This window comes from Haliaeetus albicilla, chromosome 19 (assembly GCF_947461875.1).
Source record: "Haliaeetus albicilla chromosome 19, bHalAlb1.1, whole genome shotgun sequence".
Lineage (NCBI taxonomy): Eukaryota > Metazoa > Chordata > Aves > Accipitriformes > Accipitridae > Haliaeetus > Haliaeetus albicilla.
In genome coordinates this window covers 19,417,650-19,441,570 of record NC_091501.1, presented here as the reverse complement: position 1 = coordinate 19,441,570, position 23,921 = coordinate 19,417,650, and the positions used below count along the sequence as shown (strand labels likewise).

Sequence of the window (23,921 nt, the reverse complement as noted above, 5' to 3'; positions counted from 1 at the left end):
AACGAGGCGCTCCATTCCGAACATGCGATTTCCTTTCCCAAGAGCAGCGATGCATGGTACGTAACCTTTTGCATCTGCTTTCTTGTTCCCTGTGTAGAAGGAACTAGACTGTTCCTTACCTGTTTGCTGGCATACTCAAGCTGCTTTGTAGCTTTTTGCAGCTCTAAACCAAGGGCTTCTGCCTGGCCAGCAGTTTCTTCTTGTAACTGTTTGACAGTTTCTATCTCACGTTGCCTGCGGGGTGAGAGAGCACAAACCACAATCCATTCCTGATATTTTAGAGCAGGCATGCCTGGGAGATGACACACACTAGTTGTTGAGACACGCATCAAGAACCACGTTCAGCTGTTACATATTGCAGCTCCCCGGGATCCAGCACCAGGGACTTAGTTCTTGCTAAGCACAGTTGAACCCAGTAGGCAGACAAGGTTTTCTATAGCAGCTCCAGAATTTGGAAAGGGATGGAGGTTTTCCCTGGTTTCTCCCCAGCTGAACAGTGCAATGGCTGTGCCAGCCCCAGCCAGCTGGGTACCATAGCAGAAGCTCGTGGAACATCCAGAGAACTCTCAAAGAGCAAGAGCTTAGTGGGGCAAACTTTTGCAATTTAGTCAAAAGAATGCATTGTCTCATGGTTTGGAAAAAATAATTATTGGATATAGAGTCAATCATTCCAGCAAAGATACCCTAGAACTATTACTGCAGATACTCTGTAAAATACTGGGGAATTAATCTAATGAACCTGTGTATTTCACTTGACAGCAAGCAGATACCATCAGAACCAGTGCTAAAGGTGCTGGCTTTCAAGGAACCCCTTCTTTTCCACTGCAGAAACCCTTTGCCCATTTCTTCTGTAACTCACCCTTGTATTTTTTTTTGTGTTGCCACCAGCACAAGCAATTTTGTTACAGAGAGGCAGCTGTAAGAAACCAAGCCATCAGTAGTTTTTTCAGCTCTTTTCTGAGTGAAGGGAGAGCACGTGGGAGGTCTACATTAACAATGTTAAGTGGAAGATAAGTCAGGCAAAAGCCCAGTATGACTGCTCCACATTAGCTCTTTGGGATGCAATGCCTGAGGAAGCTGCTTACACCCCAAACCCAGGTAAAAGCATATGTGCAAAAATTTACATTTAACATAGGATAGCGGAAGGCTGACGTTATGAGTAAGCCTGGGTTCCGCAAAGACAACAAATTCAGATTAGTTTTTCTGGCAAAAACCCCTTAACTACCTATTTTCCTGAATGTCTGAGAGGAGGGAGGACGGGCAGGCAGAGGTTTACACCCGCTGTCTTTTGCTGTCATATTTGTAACATCAAAAGTCGTAGCAGAAACCATGTGCCAATAAACTAAAATTTAAAGTTACGTTTTCATATTTAATGAGATAACTCACTGAAGCTACACCCTTGAGAAACTGCGACGTTATATCATCTGGGGCTAGCAATTGTCTACCAAAGAAATAATACCTGCAGGCATATATTTTACAGGTCTTCTGCTTCACATAAACCCAGCAGTTTATTTAATGGTTGCACCTGCTAGATAAGCAGTGCCCTCTTGCTTTAACTGCTCAGTCTGTGGTCTCCCTGGTGTTTTCAGAGACATCTCCAAGATCATGTGTTACTTCACACACAAACCTTAACTCCCACATAGTGTAAGCGTTATGCTAAAACCAGATCCACTCTCCAAAACAGCAGATAATTTCCTCTGTGAAAAAAAAGTCTTCAGAATTCAGTAAACTTTGTTCCACGAGATAAAACCCCCCACCAAACAGCTAAGCAACCAACAAAAACAACAACAACAGCAAAAGATACATATGCTTTGAAGGGGTACCTGGCAGAGAGCTCTTTCCTTAGGTGAAGTTGCTCTGTCTTGGTTCTCCTCAGGTCGCCTGCCATTCGAATAAAATCCTTATCTAGGGATTCTTTGTATTTTTCCAAGAGATGAAGTTTCTGGATCCAAAGATGTCTTTTTTCTCCTAGTTCTTGCTTGAGAACCTGTGGAATTTTGAAACTGAGTTGCCATGTGGCTACATGAGGAGCAGAGCCATAGACTAAACCAGAGCCCGAATTTACCTGATGAGAATTAATTTCCCTGCTCCACCATTTAGTATCATCACCTACATCCAACACTATCAGCAATAAAGAAGGTGGATGATTGACAATATTTTGTAATCTACTTACAGAGCATCTGGTTGGGGAAGGGGAGAGAGAGAGAAATGAGGAAAAATACATTTTAATAAGGAAGGTATTATAAAGGAGAAACGGGTGTTTGTTTTGTACAAAACAGCGTTTTGTGCAGTCTAATAGGTTGACAAAGCTACTTAAACTTCAAACCTGTGCCTTCTAACTCCTGAATCTGACAGGATGTGGGGACAGACAGGCTAGACTCCTGCTGAGCATTAGTACTTTAAGACTTTTTTTTTTTTTTTTTTTTTTTTTTTTTTTTTTAAGATGAAGCAATGCATAACAGTTTGCACAAGAAAACGTAAGCCTTCTGTAGTCCAATTTGACAAATGGCTCCTGCTTTTTTCAAAAGGTTACTTCTAAGTCAAAAGCCACTCTCAGCCTTTCTGGGCAGATCTAGGGTACACAGATAGTCCTCTTCCTCTTTATTTCTTGTAAAACAAATATACGGTTGGCAAGGTATTTATGGTAAGTGTGGCAGGAGATTACATGGTGCACAAGGGAGTCTTTACAACTTACCCCCCAAAAACTCCAGCACAAGATGCCCAGATAGAGCAACAAAAACCATATTTCATAAGGGTAAGTTTTAATAATGACTATCTTGCAGGAAGCCCTAAAATTGGTAATTTAGACTTCTGTGACCCTTTTCTCAAAGTACAACTAAGTCCATTGGTCCCAATTTGAGTTTGTATTACAGCAAAATAAAAAGAAAAAACAAACAACACAACAAATCCCGATAAATCCATACTTAATTGTCATGCACGCCTAGCAGATGAAATCTGTCCAGGGGATGACCCCTGTGACAAAGGCTTTCAGTTTTACCTTGATTTGTAGGAAGAAAAAGGGGAAGAGGGTAAAAATGAAGCGTTAAGTAACATTGCATCCTCTATATTTCTCTGAACGGTGACTTGCAGTATAAAGTACTGAGAAAGAAGAATCCAGTCCTCTTTCTCCGACCTTGTTCAACTGAACATAAAAAACAGACTCCTCAGTCCACATTAGTTCAAAGGGGAAAACGACAACCCTACAAATACAGGCCATGTTACCTACTTGCAAGTTAGACTCTAATGTTGTTCACAGGCTTCAAACAAAACAAAACAAAAAAGTGTAGCACATCAAGTATCATGCTAAAAGAAAAAAAAAAAAAGGGGGGGGGGGGGCTGAGCAGTTTTGCTAGATAAGCTTACTAGGATGACATGGGATGTGACCATATGCAAATGCCCACATCCTGAAGATCAGTTTCTCAGCCAAGGCAGGCAGCACTTGCTCTTAGAAATAACATGGTTTTGACACATAAGTGGTATAAGCTTATCAGGGCACATGTGCCTGTCTTATCTTCCAGCAGGAGAAGGGCAAAAGAGTTTTTGCTGTCACTATTTGTATATGCTTAAATGTATGTATATACACACAAAACCACAGGCACACTTAAAACTTACTTTATGTATAATGCAATTTAAAACATACTTAAAAATACTAAGACCCAGCAAAACATGTCCATAGTATATTTCACAGGAAACGGTGGGGAAGTGTTTAGGCTTCAAGTGATAGTTAAATCTTGGACCATGCACTAAGTTTTCTACAAAAGTTTTCTCTAAGGCTGGAAGAAGCTACTTTGAATGCTTCTTTTTTTTGATCTACTGTTGTTCAGTTCCATATACCGTATTTCCCACATATCTGGCTTGTTCTAGCTAGGTGAAGACAATACGTTTGACATGAAGTCACTTCCAATCCCCTCAGGACCCAGAAGGACGGGACCTTTTAGTTTTTAAAAATTTTATTCTTCCTTGATCCTCTGTTAACTTAGTTTCTAAATGCATCACTCTCTAGGAACCAGAATAGGATTCACCTGCCACGATCAACTCCAACACCCACACCAAAAGTTTTTAGCTTTACATGTTTAACAGGAATAGGATCCCAATGCAAATGGTAAGTTAACAAGTATTTTTCAGCTGTGACATCTTTGAATGAGGAAGTTTTTAGTCAAGATCAAAAAGTTACAGCAATGCATGAGGCAGCAGATTCCTAGAGTCTACCCAAAGTCACACCAGGGTGAGGAGACCGAGACGCTTGCACCTTCTCCAAGTGGAAGCTTTCAGGATTTACATTAAAAGAGAAAAAACTAAAAAAACTGGCTGCAGGATGAGATGGCTCCAATGATTGCTCTTGCCTGCCCAGGAAAGATGAAGAGGGCCAGCTACAACATTTGGCAGCACTAGAAGAAAAGAAGGATAGACTTCTGCTTAAAAGCTAACAGTTTAAAGCAGCACATACGGTAGTGCCACCTGCTATTACCCAAGCAGGATGAATTGAGGGTTTTGCTTCTATTAAAGAGCTGAAAGACAGCATTAATATAGAATTCAGTGGAGTTTTATGTAGCAGTGTCCTTAACGACAGGTTAGGAAGAAGGAGCAGGTTAGAGAAAAAGCTACATCCAGCAAGATGAAAATTTCAGAAACTGTGCTGTTACATGGGAGGGGAGAAGGGAACAAGAGCAAGGGAGTTGGGCTGTGTCCACAGACCACTGCTACCATACAGGAAACTTATTTTTGTCAGTTACCTTGAGCAAAACTGTTTACTTTCAAGCCTCGCAAGAGGTATGAAGAATAGTAAAAATACATTATGCAAGATTAAGTTATCAAATATGGTTTTTTGTAGAAACTTTTCCTGTGGATTGTGTCCAGCAAAAGCAGAACACTTTGCCTTTCAAAAGAAGGCAAACCCTATGAAGGTTTTGATTTGGAAATCCAGTTATAAAGCCACCTCCCTCCTCCTCTTGATGGTGAAACCATCCACTACATAGTCAGATTCAGAGCACAGGGGAAAATGGGTGCTCGAGGCACACAGAAAGATGCAGTGGGCAGAAAAATCTTCATAGCTCACATGCTATATTGCACTGTCATCTGACCTCATTTCCCTCTTCAAATTGATTTGTTTCACCTACCCTTGCCTTCAAGCATAGTTTTAACAAAGTGAGATCTTGCACAAGACAAGTCAGGAAAAGTACAGCATTTAAGTGAAAAGCAATCATCCCCTTCATCTTAAAAAAAAAAAGTTACAAAAGGTATTTCTCTCCATACAGCCATCCCTGACTTCCAAATTGACTGCTATCATCTCAAGTAATTAATATAAATTAAGTTTTTGCACAGCCCTACTATTTCATAAAATAGCTTCAGAGAAACAGTTACCTACCACAAGTTTTCTTTCCCAAGCCTGTTGCATGTTCACATCAGGATCTTTTATGCATTGTAAAGAAGTCATGACAAGCTCCTCTGCTTCAGAGGCTTCCTCTTGCTGAAAAAAAAAACAACCAAACAACAAAACAAACCAAAACCCACCAAAAAAAACCCCAAACAAACAAACAAAAAACCAAACAGCCCCCCCCAACACCAAGCCCCTGGCATTTCTATTGCTAGTCTGACACAATGCTGCCCAGAATTACCCAGGTTATAAGTTACAGTGTTAGAGTAGGTGTCAAGTGATATTGTTAAAGCAACTATGCCCCCCTCTCCATCCCCAAAGAAACTATTCTTATTTTTTCAAAAGGCGTAAACATGATCTGATTATCAATGCTTTGAGAAATGCTAATTAAAAGGCTGATAGAAGACCACATCCTTATTCATATAAGCTCTGCCACTGACCAGGTTTTGCATGATAGTCTTAAATTTTTCTCCCACATGTTCAGGTCCCTGAAGTAAAAACAGCACTTCACGGTCCAATGTTTCATCCAGGGATGTCCACTCAGTCTTGGTAATCTTTGAAGAGATGGAAGAGCCAGCTAGCTTATTTTGACATCTCCTTATTACAAACCAGCATCAGTGACATTTAGACTTTTCTGAAGTATCCCTGCATCGTATTTACCAGAAGGTCAGAGCTACTGAAACTTGAAGCTTGTAAAAGCTTTTCAAAACCATCATGTCATAGGAATTTAAAAAAAGCAAGCCAGCCAAGCTGCCGAGTGATCCAATGTAAATTTTCACGTCAGGAGTAGGCAAGAGGAAGTCAATAATTAGTTATCTTTATTCAGAAGAGGCTTTACCAAATGATGAATAAGCAGAGACCTTCCTTGCTTTACAGGTGATTTGGTGGAATTGTGTCTCATTACAGCATTTGAGATAAATGCAGTGAGTCACTGTGTCTGTGGGGAGCTGCAATAGGGCACAACATGTTACTTTTGAAATGAAGCTGCCTAGCCAAGTGTACCTCTCATTTCTGGGCCTGTAGTTTTAGTCCATGAGTAGTTTTCTTCTTCTGTTGCAAATGCTAACTCTTTGCAACTGCTGCGCAAATGTACCACATACAAAAGCAGGTAGCAGCACAGTGAAGTTTTACAAGAAAAATCACTGCAATAGCATATATTTGGTATCAGCTCTGCTGCACAGCTCACATCTGAAGGGAAGACAGCACTGTAAGGAAGACGGGACTCCATGGAATATCTTTAGGGAAATGGGCACAGGACAGCTCAGATAAAAAAATCTGAACCAAAACCATAATATACATTGTTTTTTTCCAGTAGTTCTCTCTTGGAGTGCTGGAAAGCTATGAGAACAGTAAATTAGAGACAAAACTTCCAGTGTTATGACAAGTGTGTCTGATCAAAAGCGTAGCTGCCAAAAGTCACCAAACCACCTGCCGGGTGTTCTGCAGAGGACATGGGGGACATTACAGCTCCAAACCAACAGGCTCAACTGCAGTACTAAGACTGTCAGCCTGTGCCAGGGTCATCAGAAGGATGCCTCTCCTCTCCTCTCCTGAGTCACTATGCAAAGGCCTCAGAGAGAAGGGGGGGGGGGAACCAAACCAAAAAAAGCTGGACAGGACTTCTAAAGATCAGTCTCCATTGTACTTGCTGGGGCGCAAGGGAATGGTATCTACAGACAGATGCTTATCAGAGTTTCTAAAGAGTAAATAAGTTGAAGACTCTACAACCTCATCAAGATGCTTACTCTAATGCTTAATTTTCTTTTTCACTACATTAGACTTCAAGGAAAAAGCAGTCTCCCCTCCTGCAATTGAAAATGTTTGCATCAGAAAAAAAAAAGACCATTACATTCTTCAGCATAATAGCTTTTATATATTTGAAAACTCATATTTTCTTCTATCAGTCTGTTCTTCTGCCAGCTAAATGCATGACCCTAGCTCTTCCAGATTTACTTTGTAGGTCTCATTTTTTAGATCTCCAAGTGTTTGCTTTTCCTTGGACTTTCTCCAATGTACTTGGGACAATATTGTAACCGTCACATTCTATGCTTGCATGCTAGGACTAATGGCTTCAAGTTCCAGGGTTACTAATGACCTATAGGGAATGAGCTTTGTTACTCCTTCACTGATGCAAGACAACTGGGATAAGATTCAATAAAGATTTGATTCATACCTCAGAAGACTGAGCAAGTTCCAGTTCACAGTGCAGTGAATTCGTCCTTTCAGGAATGTTACTGTTAAATTTACACAATGGGAAACTCAACCCATTTCTGAAAAAAGTAGGAAAAAAAAAAAATCAGCCCTTTTTTACTTTTGATGAACTGCATTTCCTGGGACTTGTTCACAATACTCACGAGATCAACTCTTGCTGCATGTGTTGCATGTTCTCCAGTAGCTTATTTTTTTCTGCTCGTAAAGTCTAAAACATATATCAGACCTGGTTAGAGTGTTAGTTTGTCATGCAGAGGAAGCATAGTATATGCATGCTTTCCCCTCACATAGTCAAAACCTAAACTCAGGTCCCGTACCTCTATTATTGAGGAACACTCCACAATTGTTAACTTCAGTTCTTTGATGTCCTGCTCCTTCTGCAGAGATTGTGGAGAAAAGAACCTTTAAAGTACACAACCTGACAACTAGCACATTGAAGTGTATTTGTAATACAGCTATGATGCTTTGTAACCAAAATAACACTATGCTCAATCCTACATCACAGCAGTAAATTGTACAATTTAGGTTTGAGCAGCAACCTAATTATGTAACATAAAATAGTTGCAAATTTAAAAGAATATAGTTAATTACCTTGCATATTGGCTAACAGAAAGCACTCAGAAGACCTTTTCTATGTAACTCCTGAAATTGAGGAGACAGAAAAACTCTTTCCAGGTGCTGTGTTTTAATTTCTTACTTACCTGGTTTCTGTACTGGCAGTAGCAGATTAAACTAGACAGAATCACTCGTTTTAGCTGAAAACCTGGACTATATTATGCCTGGCATGAGTTTTAATCCCAGCTGACCCTTAAACCAAGTTGCAGTGTTCTGAGTTTAGTCTCGTTACTTTTCATGGTTAAAGGCATAGAGTGTAGTGCTCTGCAGATTAAACACTGCCTAATGGAAGGACTGATAGAGAACATATCAACCCTCATGGTAAGACTGAGGAGTTAGTAGAAGTAGTAGCTTGCTTAGCATCACAAACTAGCAATGGGCTTCAGTCATGTTATGCCATTACAATAGAAGACACTGCACAGAAAAGCAGAACATTTCTTAGAGAAAACAGGAACTTCAAGTAGGAGCTCTGGTCCTCTCACCCCTTGTATGACTTCTTCCTACTCTTCATCTTTAAAAATAGTTGAGGTTTTTGAAAGAGATGAAATACACAGAAAGCTAAGCAGGAAAAGTGAGGTTACAGAACCAGGTTTCCAGCTTTGGCAGAGACAACTGATGTATGGTGCTGAAGGTTGTTGTTGGGTTTTGGGGTTTTTTGTTGTTGTTGTTTTGGGGTTTTTTTTGTTTGTTTTGTTTGTTTGTTTTTAAACGGGGAAAAACTTAAAGTGTTTTCTATGTTCATATACCTTCTGCAGGCCTGGAAAAGAAAGGTTTCCATAATAATTTTCAGTCACCATCAATCCTGTCCAATCTATCTTTGCATAAAGAGCTATGAGAGGGTTTTTTTAGCTTACAGGTAAACCCTTATCCCACAGATCCTAATGCCAACAAGGAAAGTCAGTTTTCCACACCAGTTTCTTCAAGTTTATACAAACCAGTCACCTTTACCTACAAGAACATGCAGTCTAGCAGTCTGCTTTCAAAATTCACATTTAGTCAATATACTAAAAAAGCCCTTTTAAAATAAAAGGATACTACAGAGACCACAAAAGCTTTGAATCATTCAAGGATGAGAAAGTGAAAGCTATTTAAAAAAAAAGAAGTTAATTCATTTCTGCCCTTAAGCTGCTTCTGGAAAAAAAAAAAAAATCTCAAAACCAAAACCACCAAAAAACCCCCAAACCAAAACAAATCACAAAAACACCCCACAACCCAACTATTAAAAACAGCTACAAAATTATCAGCTGGATAACACTGACATTAGGTTCTCTCTTGTCACGGTTTGACTTTAGCTGCACTCATTTTTGCAGACAGCCTAATAGTCAAATATTTCATCAGCTGATTTAGAACATGTTCTGCTAAATAGCAACTCCATTAGCCTAGAAGGCTATTTGCATAATTTATGAATCCAGAGAATGCCAACACCTTTATGTAGTCCTATGTCTTTGTTTTCTAGTTTAAGGACAACATCAGAAATTATCATCTTCAGCAAAGCCTAGATAATTACACCTCAGTAACAAGAAAGGACAAATTTGCTTTTCCATTGGGCTCTGAAACACCATTTCTAGTTTGACACAAAAATTAAGCAATTTAAGTAAAAAACATGAAGAGAAGGATCTTCCGCAGGCACATTCTTTTACCAACTGTTGAAAGAAGCAGCCTTCAGAAGTTTCTGTACATTTTTCCGAAATTTGCAAGTTTGTTTTGTTTTAATAGGTTGCGATTTTTTTTCTTTTTTAAAATAAAAGCAAAATCCTGAAACCTTTAATTATGCTGACTCATAACCAGGTCCTAAAGCAGATCTCGCCTACTTTGAAGCCATTAATAGGATCAGGTTCTGTAGTGCGAGAACAGTAGAAACAAAAGTGCCACAGTCAAGACTATTGCCTTGCTTTTTTACAAATCATCCCACAGTCAGTATTTTCAGTCAAGACAGTAATGAAGTAAAAGCAACTAACCTGGATCAAGCTTGCCTCTTTATTCACCACAGTGCTCTCATAGATATGTGCTTGGACCTAAAGAATGAAAAGATCAAAAATAATTCCAGTCATCAGTATGCACTATAATACAAGTCTGTTCCTTTGTCCTTCTTGGAAATCAAAAAGGGTATCAACATTCCTTGCTTAGAAAAAACAAATTCTTCTTTGAGTGCCTTGCATGGTGTGTTTTAAAGTTCAAATCGTGTACACAGTTAAAAGTGAAAGCATGCTCAGCTTTCAGTCACCTTTGTTTCCTCTTGTCTGTCCAGGCTAATAGTTTCAGCAACATCAGCCAAAGCATGACTTTCTAATATATTTTCTCAAATAGTGGGGAAAAGGTTTCCTAAAAGTTTAACTTAGCAGAAAGAATGAAACTGTGGATTGTTTATATTAGCCCAGTTTTTAGCCTCCAGGCAGCAACTTTCTTAGTCAGAGCTGTCACACTGTCCAAATTATGATTGCACTGCAGTTCTTTAATACAGACAGGTTCAGGGCTGTCTACCTTCCAGAGATAGAAATTCCCCTCGCTAGACCCAAGTAAACTATAGGCTTTTTGTTCCTCCTAGAGTTGAAATGCTTACTTGAAGCTCTGCTGCATTTTTAGACAACTCCAAAATCTTCTTTTGAAGTCCATCGGTGTCCATGGTATTCCTAATATTCTGAACAAGATACAGAGTGTTTAGGCACAGCTGAATGGATTGACAGCTTCTCCTTGAAGAAAGTAGGCAAAATGACATCTCCACCCCCAAGCTACTGCCTACTCTAAAGCACTACCAGCATTTCTGCACATACATTGTACGTGCTTGTCCCACGGAAACTGTTTCTGCTGCTTTCCCCCATTTCTCCAGAGCACTGTTAGAAGAGGAAACCTCAGAATGTGATTTATAAGCACTATCAGACCTAGAAAGCAAAAGGAAGTCTTTCAGGCCTGCAGCATGAGAATTATTTTTTGAAAGCTGCAGTTTGATAGCCATTTGGACTTACGACCTTTTTGGAAAGGCTAATCTTGAGCACGGTAAATGTGCAAAGAACAATGAATCCCATGTTGTTATAATAGGTAATAGATTCCTGAATCCATGAGGTTCTTCTTTCCATTACTATGTGCGATTTAACCTATTTCTCTATATCATCCTAAATAGTCTAAAATACAGACTCATAAAATATAACATTTTATCACCTGATGAAAACTGGTTTATAAAATATTTACTTTAATGAAATAAATAAAAGAAAGTAAGAATGAATAGCTCTCCTCTGAACAGAAAAAAAGAGAGCCTAGAGATACAGCACCATTAGCAATATATTCTCTAAAAGCCTCCTGTAGGTCCTTGGCCAGTATCAATGGATCCATCTGTGAGTGAAGCCCCCAGCTACTGCTTTTTTTTGTTTTTGTTTTGTTTTTTTTTTCCCCAGTTACAGCTCTATACAGGGCTCCTCCTTTGGATAGTAAAGGAGGGAAACAGAAGTGAATATGAAAAAGTGTTAGATGGAGATTGTCTCAATATAGGGTTAGTATCTTATAGCTGTGTTAACTAGAAACATTTGGAATTTGTCTATAAAGCTTTGAAAAAGAGGGGGAAAAAGCTGTTTGTCCCTGTCCCCCATACTTCCCCAACCTCATATCCTTACTTACCCAGCAAATGGAAAGTCTGAAGCACAGTGCAACTTCATGATACAAAGTTTCATGATAAGTTTTCCTTGTAAAATGTAAGATATTTTGATAACTGAATCAGCATGTCAGGCTTCAAAGTATGACAAACATTTCATTTCTTAATGGTGAGCCTTTAGCTAGACAAGAACATACACTTGCAAAGTCACGATTTATTTTACCTCTTCCTGGAGAGAAGTAATTTTGATGACGAGAGACTGGTTTTCTTTTTCCTGAGCAGGTTTATTTAAAAAAAAAAAAAAAAAAACCAAACAAAAAAACCAAAATAGTTGGTTTTAGTATGTCAAGTTCAACATTCAAAGCCAAACTAAGCCAAAAAGCAACAGACCACAAACACATTCAGGGCTGAATATGAAGCTATAGTGTTGCATTCCTTTACTTCTGAGAGCACAGCAAAAAGGGGAGTGCTGAGGCTGGTCCAGCTCATGAACTCTGACAGGTTTGACACAGGCATTTCAAATCAGAGTAAAACTCAGACCACTAGATGATAGGAAGGAGGTATTCAAAGCCAGAGTGAGCAAGTCTAGTTGTGCTTATGCTTGAGTTCAGGCAAATCTGGAAAGCCTATGTGCCACACTACACTTTCTTCACATCAGACATGAAGAAAGGTAGTAGTATCCCACTCAGTGCCTCCACTGCACAGGGAACAGTAACTAATGGACTTAGAAGAACAACTACAAAACTTCTAATAGTATTTCTCTCTCCTACCCCACCTCCTTCTCACAAGGTGAATTATACACACTGCAGCAGGATAGCACAAAAAAATCTTGTGTTCTTGCTCGGCATGGAAGACTTTTTTTGATTTCTAAATACCAACCATCAGCAGTGCACAGAGCTATGGAACACCAGTTTACAGCTACACCCACACAGCAAGACGCAGAAATGCCACTGTAGGGTGAAAAACATGCATAGCAGCAATGCAAACATATGTTCTCCAGAGAGCCTACGCTCTGGTGTCTGGCAACACCTGCTAAAGCTGCAGCCACATCAGCCTTGTTACCAGGCTAAATGCTTTACACCACTTACAGGCTTTGCTACTCAGACACCTGGGGTGCAATTCAGATGCTCTCATGCAGGGAGCTCACGCCCTGAGATGTGCCAAGCTTCCAGCTGTCAGTCCAGAACGGACAGGTTTCTGATAGGCCTTTGTCATATCTGCCCATCCATATGGACATTGACAATAACCTAGGGGTGTTTTGGAAAACGACTTTTGTGTGGACATCTGAACCGAGTCTTCTGTCACTGCTGGTTCTAGAAAAGTCATGTGAATTTCTGGCAGAACATCACCAACTTCAAAATAGACAGGGCTCAATGAAGGTAGCATGCGAGCTGTTCTTTAAGCATAATTTTATGCAAGATTGGCCCTTTCAATTGTTTTCTTCACTGTAACTGACAATAGTTTAAAGAAACTTCCATGCAAAAACTTCACAGTGTTTCCATAACACTAATAAATCACATTTCAAACATCCTCAAAAAGCCTCCGTACCTACTAGTACAGAGAAGGTCATACTGCTGATTTTTATAGTCTGAGGGGTCATGCCACTGTTACAGCAAGGTATGTGATGCTCTATAACGTAAGCTAAGAAATAAGAGCACCTACTAGCTGTTTATTCTGGCAGAGAATTTGCTGTCTCTTCTCTTCTGACAGGTTCAGGTTGTTTTTTGCTTCTTCTAGATCTTCTTCCAGTGATTTGGCTTTCAGCACAGAATGCTGGATGCTGCATGGGGAGAATCAAATCCAGAGAAACTGTAGTGAGTTACTGTTGGTCATTAGATTGGCTTGAAATACCAAGAACATTATTTTTAGAAGCCACTAGGGACTTATGCTTTAGTGCAGATACTTAACAGAAGAGCAACAATAAAGTTTAAACCCATCATTTCTGTGCAGTAAGTAAAGGCTCATGGACTTACCCTCTATTCCTCTGCTCTAGCAGTAAGGGATGCAACCCCAGGCAAATGTAACATCCAAGAGAGCATGCTTCTGTTTGTATCCACCTAACAATCTAGCTTGTTACAGTCAAACACATCAGGTTACCCGAGTACATAAACTCATCATTACAATATTTGACTGTTAGCAGTTATGGAAACCATTTCAGTTCAGTTTTCAAGAATAAGCTCTGCATCACTTTCTTATCCTGATCTGATACCCCAAACAATATATATTTAACCAGTGGGGCAAGGCTCTTTTCCTGGCTAGCTCTGGGCTGCAGACCACTCCAGAGCACATGGTCCCACATGAGGGCACGTATCCTGTGCCAGCTATGCTGTAGGACTCTTGCCTTAATCTCCCCAGAAGACACTTGGAATGGTTTGGCAGTTGACATAACTATATTACATTTGAATTAATTAGGTCAGATGAGCATTACAAAATTACTGTAAAAATAGGCTTGTACTTGTGGCATTAATGGTCCCCAGGCTGCAGCAATACTAAGCTGGTGAGACAACTCACTTTAGTTCCTCAAGGGACTAGCAAAATAACTCTTGTGTGCTCATTTCCCCTCTACTTGGCAGCAAGTGTATGGTCTAGGATTAGAAGCCTTCCAGTGCTTGGCTGTTCTATGGGTAATATTAAACTTTGGCTTTTTTTTTTTTTTTTTTTTGCTTTACCCTAAGATTTTGCTTGTGTGCACCTGCAGCACCTCATGCTGCAAGAGCCAGGCTACAAGATGAATGACTGACTTTATAAAGTCTAGGAGGTACAGAGCAGAACAATCTGGCAAGAGGGTTAAACCTTACAGATAACTACATTAAGAAAGTTGCTGTCATGAAGCACCAATGAGGCTAAAAGCATAAAGCAAGGCTGGACCACTTGGAAGAAGATAGGTCTGCCCATGGCCATTACACTGTAGATCTGGTGCTACCAGGGTCTCCCACCTTTTTATTTGTTGACGTAGATCATCATTATCTGCCAATAGCTTATTGTTGGTCTCATCCACAGCTTCCAGTGTGAGCTTCAGCTTGTTGTTCTCTTCCTGAAGCTTCTGGTTGTTGTACTGCAGGTCCGCAACACAGGTTATCAAGTCAGAAGTCTCCCTGTTCCAGTAACAAAACCAGGAAAGATTGAGAAACATGATTTGATCCAATTTAGACTTTTTAAAAATCCTGATACCGTGCTGCACTTATTATAGGTGAGAGGAGAGCCCACAGAGGACTTGTAATGCTGCAGTGTACAGTCATTTGCTCTGCACAGAGATATCAGATCATCTTCAGACCAGTTCTCTAATTCTATGGACACCAGGAACTGTTTTGGTTTTAAGCACTTTTTTTAATGCTCCCTGCAATTGAAGTATGCCACCAGACAAGCACCACACCTGGATGTCTGCATGACAGCATCTTAAGTCTTTGCTAATCACTCCTTAGGCCACCACTAATACTTTTGTATTAACTCTACAGTTTCTGGATCCTTTCTTTCCTCCTAAGCCATTCCTCACTTATGCTTTCAACTGAAACTTGAACAAGGATCACCCTTTTGAGATCCTGAGAAACAATACAGAAGCATCAGAAAGCAAATCTGATGTTTGTTAACTTTTGCATTTTATGCAGTCAAAAATCTTAAGAATTTTCAAAGATTAGTGCTTTGCTATTAACAGACTCCAAGTCAGTGATGACCATAAAAAAAATAAAAAAACCCTAAACAAAACAAACCAAGGACAAGATTTTCAGGGGATAATGTCTTCTATTGTCATACACTTGAGAACTTGGGGGAGGGAAGGAACCAGTTTAAAAAGGAAGAGAAACACACGGCACGACTCTGACCAAAGGGAATTAAAAAGGCAAATGGACACAGAAGGACCAAGATATCAGCGGGAAAAATTACTAGTGTGTTTTTAAGTCTGAACAGCAGCTATGAGAAAGAACGTGATAACATCAAAAGCTAGTGCAGACCGAGGTCAGCATTAGAAACTGTGCCGAGATAGTTTTCTGAAACAGTGGTTCTAGAAATTGCTCTCAAGTAATTCAAAGCCAGGAGTACTAAATTCTGAGAAAGAATTGCTTAAATGGACTTACATATCTCCTTTAGACACGTCACCCCCATAGGCCTCCAAGCTTCCTGATGTAGTGTTCATCCAGACATGCATCTTTTTGGCTGGAAGAGGTGGGGTTTTTGGTTAGAGAGTAAGAAAGTGGAGTTTTCCTGAATAAAAACAGAATAAAATGGTCTGCACCTTCAGAGGTGTTTTTATGCACTTTAAATTCCAGGTCTTCCATGCTTGCTGTTTGTTCCTTCGTGGCACCATCTTCCCTGAAACAAGGAAGCATCAAGAGTCACAAAGTCAGCATGACACTGGATTGCTTACCAACTTTGTAACATCTAAAAGCTTGCAGCCAAAATCCACACTGTGGTCACCGTGTCCTAATACCATCTTTGTTCCAGAGTACGGAAGACGCAAGCCACAGGAGAACTTCCTACTCTCCTGTTTTCACAGCAGCTTTTATAAGATAGATTGATAAAAAGTTATTACCATTTCCTCTTACAGTCTTCAATCCACTCTTTCATGATGGCATGATATGTTTCCAGGTCCATGGAGACATCCTTCTGATCTGGGTCAAGCATGTTGCACAGCTCTTCAAGACCACTATCGTCCGATCCTCGACTAGTTGTATGTCTCAAATAATCAACTATCTTGGAAACTGCTACTTTTCCTAAAATAGATACAGGTGTCCATGTGACAGACTCTGAAATCTGGCAGGCCATTATAAAAAGCTGTAAAAGGGCACGCTACTGATCTGCACTAGTGTGTATTCAATGCTCTCAGGAGCTGTAGACAAACAACTGATCCCTGCAGTTCTAGTGCAACCTGGAAAGGAGTAGTTTAGAGCTTTTGTTTGGTTTTTCTAATACAGAAGTGTGGAAGTCCAGTTTACTAGTTTTGTGGACTTCAGTTTAAGAAGAGCAGACCTGATGTTTGCTATGCTACTGCTTTCAGGTCTCTCATCAAATTGGGCAAACCCTGTGACTAACATTATCTTACTCTGCTAGACAACTCCTTTCTTTACCACTTTTAGTCACGTTTGAGGTGAAGCTCAGAGGAATTATCTCTTGCTCTGAAGTTTCCCAAAGTTCTCTTTTCTAACAGGAAAAAGCCTAGAAGAAATAAACAGTCATTTCCAATAAGGTTGACTGCTAGAAGCATATGGCTCCTCTACTTCCTCTGCAGTAAAATATAGCAAAGATCGGGGGGGAGGGGGCGGTGTGTGGAGAAGGGGAAGGAGGAGGGAAGAGACAGGCACGATGCAAAAGAGGCACAGACATTTATTCTGCATCTGCCACACATACAGCCACTTAGCTAAGGGAGCTAGTCAGTCTAAGCATATCACAGATTGGCACGTCTCAGGAATCATAGTGCAATCTCAGCCTTGAAAGTCTGTTGAGAGGAGAATGAAACGGAGCAGTGAAAAGCCACTGGCAAACCTGTATGCTCTATGTCACATGCACAGAAGATAGTGGTCAGCAGGTCTTCTTCACAGATCAAGCTCACATCATACATGTTGTCAGCTTTGTACCCCAGGGACTGCTTCCATCCTATGAAGAATAAGTTTGTTATTGCCCATCTTTATTTGCTCATATTAACTTTAATGCACCATAGTTTCTAACTAAAATATTATGTTTGCAATAGCATGAGCACACATAGCATACCACAGCTTGAATGACACTTTTTTTTTTTTTTTTTTTTTTAAGATTATTAAAAAGCCCAAACCAACCAACCAGCTCCCTCCTCCCCTGCCAACAAAAACAGAGCTTTTACTGCCAAATAAAGCCGGGAACTGTTCATAGCTGGAGCCTCTGAGTTGGGAACTGGCTTATGCATCTACTTCTATACGTGCATTTTTGGCCACTCTGGCTATTATTTTGCATGAAGTAAACACATAAAAAGGAACATTTTAAGAGTCCAGCTATTTCTTCCCTCCCCCTCCAGATATACTGTAGAGAAGTCATCATGGTCAGATTAAGTTATTAAGAAAACAATCCTTAAAAAAACCCCAAGCACAAAAAGTCACAGCCAAACTCATATATCTTTTTATATTAAATTAATAGCCAAATCTCTTATCCACAAAAAGGAATTAGCAAATTTGAAAAAGCTTTTGTCTTGACTCAGTACTTCATCACTTTTTACATTCACCTTAGATTGTCTCTAAAAAATTAATATTTTACTCAGCTCTTTTTGCAGTGATTTGAGTGATTCTAAATTGTATTGTTACTAGTTTAAGTAGTAAATAAATGTCATCTATGTAGGCTGAACATTCAGATGTCTAGGATTTTGGATTGGGAGGTTTTGGTGTCCCGTCCCCCCCCCCCCAGGATTTTTACCTCTTTCACTCAAAGATAATCTCTTTGGCACAGGAGATTGGATCACTGCACTTTCTGACTTTTTATCAGATGTGAAGAAATATAAATTTGGACTTGACGTAAGATACTTCTGTTCATGAGGCACATCTTTAGATTCAATGTTTGATAAAACACACAGTTTGTTCTGGGTATTAGCCTCTCTGGATCTGAAGTAGGATGGAGAACAGCTCTCCATGGGGCATACTGGCATCCATGAGTTGCTGGATCTCTCTTCACTTTTAATGACCGAATAGGCAACATTTGGAGAACAGGAGTCAGAGATACACCTGAGACAAGGTGACAGCAGCTGCAAATCTGTGGAGGAAACACTGTCACTGATGGGACTGGTTAAGTGTGGACCGGTACTATCATGACTTCTAAAAGTTCTTTTCTTCAGTATTTCTTCTAGATTTTTTTTGATACTGCACTGTGGACTGTCAAAGTTCCGGGACTGAAATTTCGGTATCTGCAAAGCAGGGTTAGAAACTTGGTCCATCATTTGGATAGATTTGATCTTCCTGCATATACTGTCCACTGGGTTGTGATGCCGCTTGTTAGCTCCATGTTCTGAAGCCATTATCAATTCCCCTCTCTTGCAAAGTATCTGGAAAGAAGAGGGACAAGATACAAGAGTCAGGATGATCAACATACACATACATATTCTTCGCACCAATTTTTCCATTCAGCAGACAATGTGGAGCTTTGGTATCAAGTGGCTAGAAAATCCTTAGTCCACATACCAGTGTGACAGAAACCTTCAATCATTATGTTTAGTTGTCCAAGGAACTAGAAGTGATGTAGATTTGGAAAAGGTGGGGAAGAAAGAAACGCATACTTTCTGAAATCTCACTGCTTATTCTTAAATACAATAACCATGTCAGAGAGGGGAGAGAAACAAAAAATAAAACCTGAAGAACTCCCTGCAGCCTGGCAACTGACTATCTTTTTAGATTAAAGGAAGCATGAAGCAATATTACTCAGACCAATTTATCCCAAATTGGGTATTTCTTTTTTATATAAGAAGTGTTCATTAAAAAGAAACAAAAACCTCACACAGCTATTGTAACTATTACCTCGGATCACAGCTGTAGCACGTACTTCCTTCCCTAGTTCCATGGCTTTTTGCTCAGGTCTAACAGCAACAAATGTCCAGCTATTTACTGAAAGTATCTCCTACAGCTATAAACATTATCAGTTTCTGATCTCTTTACACGACATCCCAATCAAATCCTGCAGCCACGACTACTCAAGTCAGGTGAGGTATACTGAGCCTGCAGCTTCCTAGAAACCATCTTGTAACAGGTTTCAGAAGCCAAGACTTAAACGAAGTTTACTTTCAGGAAGACATTAGGCTGTCTTTCTGGGTTTGCTCTTTGCAGGTACTGGGTTGTAGGGTGCGGGGAGACAGGAAAAGCAAGAGCAACAAGACCTTCAGCATTTCAGTGAGCCTAGAAGAACAAAAAACCCAAATCCCAGTTCTCTCTTTTACTAATTAGCCACAACTACAGCTGTCACGCTACCACGCAGGGAATTACCCAAGAAACATACCCTACAGAGGTGCTTCACTACTACATTTTTATTACCTATTCTCCAGGCAATATTTAAAAAGATATTTCCAATAAGATAAGCATATGTGTGTGTGACGAAGACATGGGAGGTGCATTTTGCAGGGATAAAGCCACATTTCAAGTGAGATGCCCATCTCCACCCTACAATTTGCAACCACCTTCTCTGAACCGAGTAGTTGGGAGATTTCATCTGACACTGTCCCACTGTGGACTTCACTCACAGCTTCTCACCCCCAAAAAGAGCACCTGCTGATACACTAGCACTGAGAAAGGCCATCCACTGGCCAGTGTAACCCAGTGAATATGGCTGGACTTGAACAGAACTCTGTGACAGGTGTCAGCAACTTGACTGAATCTTTGTCATTGGAAACAGGAGGGAAACAAGCAATACTATTGGAAGTTATCTATGACATCTAGATAAGAGATAGACTATTAAAAAAAAATTATAACGTACCAATAAAGCTAGCTCAAGCTCCGAAGAATCAGTTTTTAAGTGATACTTTACACCCAATAGTGCAGCTACCTACCTACCTTCCACCACTCTTACCACTTTCAGCTCCTCAGCTCTAAAAACACACTGTATTGCTTCTCTCCACGAGATTATATACAATGTTAAAAAACAAAACCCAAAACACACCCAAAACACAACACTTGCTTTAAAGTAAGAAGCAGGGAAGTGTCCTGTGTATGTTAACTGCATAACCTACATGACCAGAAACAACCATCCTCAGATCCTCCAAGACTGGGTTTTACTCTTAGCCAGCCTATCAGAATAGCACCGTCACAGACCAGACTTCTGTAAGGGGTAGACAGAGAGGAAAATTAAACAGCAGCTTTATAACTAGAGCTCATGAGGCGGCGGGGGGGGGAACGACACTGACATGGTTGCCCTCAGGGGCAGAACACCAGACTCCTTGACCCTGAAGGGATTTCCCCCTGCATAGTACAAATACCAACTTGCCCACAAAAGGATATAGACTTCACTGAACTGTGTCATTTTACTCAAACTGTGCATCAGGAAACAAAATGAAGCAACCTCCCCAAGAAGTTAGCTCCTTGCTTTTTTTTTTAGACAGAATAGTTCTTTTCTCAGACAGCAATATGCTCCACTAGCATTTAACACAAGAGTTGCTGCTTGTATAAACTTGCAAAGCAAAGAGGAAAATCACATGTGTTTATTAATCCAGACTACAATAGACATAAATACTCAATGTTTTACTTAAACTGATTTATTACAAGCTTCCTGCATGCCAGCAGCTTGGTTTTACATATGTAGAGTCAAGATCTCCAGGTTTATTTTTTTTTACCATTGCTTCTGTAAGTAGTTACATTTACCTTAGCGAACATGTCCTTAGCCACAGGAATACTTAACCCCCCCCCAAACAATAGTAAGACTCTCAGAATAATTTTAAAGAGACTGCTTTTTATTGTTATGGCTGATTTAAAAGATTTACTCCTTAAAAGTAAATGCCAAGAAGTTGAAGCAGTCTCCTACATTAGAGTTACAGACTACCTTTTAAAAGAAAGCTTAAAAACATTGCAGTTAGATTTAACTAAGTTCTCTAAGTGCACAAGAGCCTTCAAGCAGATATAAGTAACCCCCCATGAAAGAATATTAGTCTTTTTATCTACAATGTGTTTTTAAATATTGCTTGTAATTCCTCATTAAAAAAACCCAAACAAACCAAACAGTCCAAGACCTTATACTTACACTAGCATATGGAAAAATACCTTCTATTCCTCTCTGGTAGAGATAGCACAGGCTAACAAAAGCTGTTTTAGCTGTTTCTCTGAGGAGGACTAGCTGCGTGAACTTTGGTACTCAAATTAGCAGAAGGCTCATTTGTTAGAAAATCAGCTTTACAAGGTACACCTGTTGCTGCTTGCCACTCAGCTCTCGGGCTGAGAGGGACAATGAACTGCAAGGAGGTGCAAATTAAGCATCGGTCTCCAGCTTCCTAGCCCTTCTACTTTTTTCTCTTGCATCTCCTCTGCAGCTGTTAAATGAATTGCCTGGGATTTCAATGCATGCTGAAGTCTCCCTGCTCTCCTCCCCTTATTTGTAAAACAGTGAGGAAAATAATGATCTAGTTTACTGCTGTGTCTCAACTCAGGTACCTGGGATGTTTCTCACTTCTATTAGCAGTTCTTCTTAGTTTTCTCACCTACTGCAAAATTTCAGACAGGAGCAGATCTCTCCTACTTTCTCCTGTGACAGTTAGAGCAGAGAATCCAGAAACTGTATAAATTTCATGGCTCTTACCACTTTTTAAAGGAAGGCAAGTGTTGAAGTCTCTTGGGCTGATAGTGTATTAAAGACTCTCTGTTACTGTCTGCACTGCACTTGGCTCTGTGAGCAAAAAAAAGAGTTTTGTCATCAGGACTGTTAACCAAGTCTGCTCTTTAGTATTAAATTCTCAAACGAGATTTGCATGTTTACAGTGTGGATCTTTATGTATGTGCTGTACAAATAACTGGAAATAGAATAATGTTGTTGAGGGAATACTACTGCCTAGCAGAACCTACTAACTGCACAACCGATCAGACTTCTCCAAACACCTGGAGAAATGACACCTCCCAATCTACCACAGGCTATTTGGGCACTCCTAGAAAAGAAGTAAGAAGTGCTCTTACAGGTGCTTTGTGATTAAAACCCCAAATGTGGAAGTGAGCTGACATTGCTGTTCCCTGTTTTGTGGGAAAACTGTTAAATAGAAGTGAAAACTTGGCACTGACATCCAGCAGCATTACCAAAGACCATGGAGCTGATGCAATCCGTTCTGGTTTGATTAGCAGATGGGTGTCTCTGACTAGACACTCTTTCTTCCAGGAGTAAAGCTGATAATAATACAAAGGTAACAATTCTGAGATCAAACCAATCTAGGTGAGGATCTCTTTTATCTTTGAGAGATTTATGTGTATGGGAAGATTTTTAACTTACTGGTTTGAAGAGAAAACCTCCGACATTAAAACAGCACCCCTATTTTTTCATGTCTTGACAGGAACAAGTGACCTCTACTCAGGGAGGTTCCTCCAGGTGATGATGTTGTTTGTGCCGCTGTACAACTAGCAGAGTAGGCACTGTGCAGGTGCAGGAGCAAATGACCCTTGCCTGTAGACCTCGCAGTCTAAACTGAGAAAGATGGTGAGAAAAGCAGGGCCACAGGAAACAGTGCCTCATTCACAGGGTCTGAGATATAAACTAGGTGCCTGATATGTTCCTAAAAGTCTCATTGATGTACTCTGCCTCCTCATCGCATTGCTGCAGATGACAAAGACACAGGACCTTGTAAAGAGATAAGTCTAACCATGTAACAGTTAAGCTGTTAAGCTGCATGAGCACAAACGCCTGTAATATAAAATGTACAATAAAGTTTCTAATTTCAAAAATAGCACTTGTAACAGGTCCTTTCCTTTGTGGAATCAGAGTCATGCACTGAATCAGCTTGTGGGTTTCGTGCTATTTCATTCAGCTCTGCAAAAAGAAGTATGTGTTACTTCAGTGATGTGGGGGAGATCCAGCAGCAGGAAATTCCCACCCTCCCCATTTGCCTGGTGTGCAGTTCAAGCACACCCCGGCCCATCTTTCCTGTGCTACACTGTGTTTTGCTTAGAGCTTCACTGTGGGCTGAGACAGGTAAGCACTGACAGACCTGGCTGAAGTGGTTTCCCACCTACTTTGGGAACATCTGAAACGCCTGTCAGTCCTGATGACCTGGTGCATCAGGTAGAGCTATTTATTCTCCCCTAAACTGGATTTGTGCCTCTAGAACCAAACTTTGTTTCAAACAACAATGATGTTTGTTGTTACAACAGTGTAGCACAGAAACTACTCTTATTTTAGTACGATTCCTGTTCTCTGCATGGTGGGATTAAAATACGTATTATTTAAGGGTGAAGTGTACCTCAAGTTCAGTATGTATGGACAAATACTGAGGACAAATGTTTTCAAAGTTTAACAAATGTTAATGGAGTAGAACTCCTAAGTTACTTGGTTTGTCTTGAAAATACTCTCCAGGGTTTCCTGTTTGGCCTTTAACATTTTCCTTTACATAAGTTACATATTTTGTATATAAATATGTGTATTTCTATATAAATGTATCAACCCCTCCCCATCCCTCATGGTATACATGGGCAAGAAAAACCAGCCCAAGAGGCTGCACATTTTATGGACCATGGT

At 40.1% G+C, this 23,921-nt stretch overlaps 1 protein-coding gene across 1 annotated transcript in view; it reads right to left on the bottom strand.

The window, feature by feature from the left end:
- The window catches only part of IRAG2 (inositol 1,4,5-triphosphate receptor associated 2), a 41,343-nt gene extending 22,589 nt beyond the window's left edge, over positions 1 to 18,754 (bottom strand). The window contains exons 1-17 of the mRNA XM_069806656.1: positions 18,156 to 18,754; positions 17,259 to 17,369; positions 16,309 to 16,489; positions 16,012 to 16,088; positions 15,854 to 15,932; positions 14,720 to 14,878; positions 13,446 to 13,563; positions 12,007 to 12,057; positions 10,761 to 10,838; positions 10,159 to 10,215; positions 7,903 to 7,962; positions 7,729 to 7,793; positions 7,548 to 7,644; positions 5,815 to 5,928; positions 5,366 to 5,467; positions 1,824 to 1,987; positions 120 to 234 (exon numbers count right to left, since the gene is read on the bottom strand). Coding sequence (XP_069662757.1) covers positions 120 to 234; positions 1,824 to 1,987; positions 5,366 to 5,467; positions 5,815 to 5,928; positions 7,548 to 7,644; positions 7,729 to 7,793; positions 7,903 to 7,962; positions 10,159 to 10,215; positions 10,761 to 10,838; positions 12,007 to 12,057; positions 13,446 to 13,563; positions 14,720 to 14,878; positions 15,854 to 15,932; positions 16,012 to 16,088; positions 16,309 to 16,489; positions 17,259 to 17,369; positions 18,156 to 18,750 — 2,223 coding nt within the window. The 5' untranslated portion in view covers positions 18,751 to 18,754. The remainder of the gene's footprint in view (positions 1 to 119; positions 235 to 1,823; positions 1,988 to 5,365; positions 5,468 to 5,814; positions 5,929 to 7,547; positions 7,645 to 7,728; positions 7,794 to 7,902; positions 7,963 to 10,158; positions 10,216 to 10,760; positions 10,839 to 12,006; positions 12,058 to 13,445; positions 13,564 to 14,719; positions 14,879 to 15,853; positions 15,933 to 16,011; positions 16,089 to 16,308; positions 16,490 to 17,258; positions 17,370 to 18,155) is intronic.
- Between the last annotated feature and the right edge of the window lie 5,167 nt (positions 18,755 to 23,921).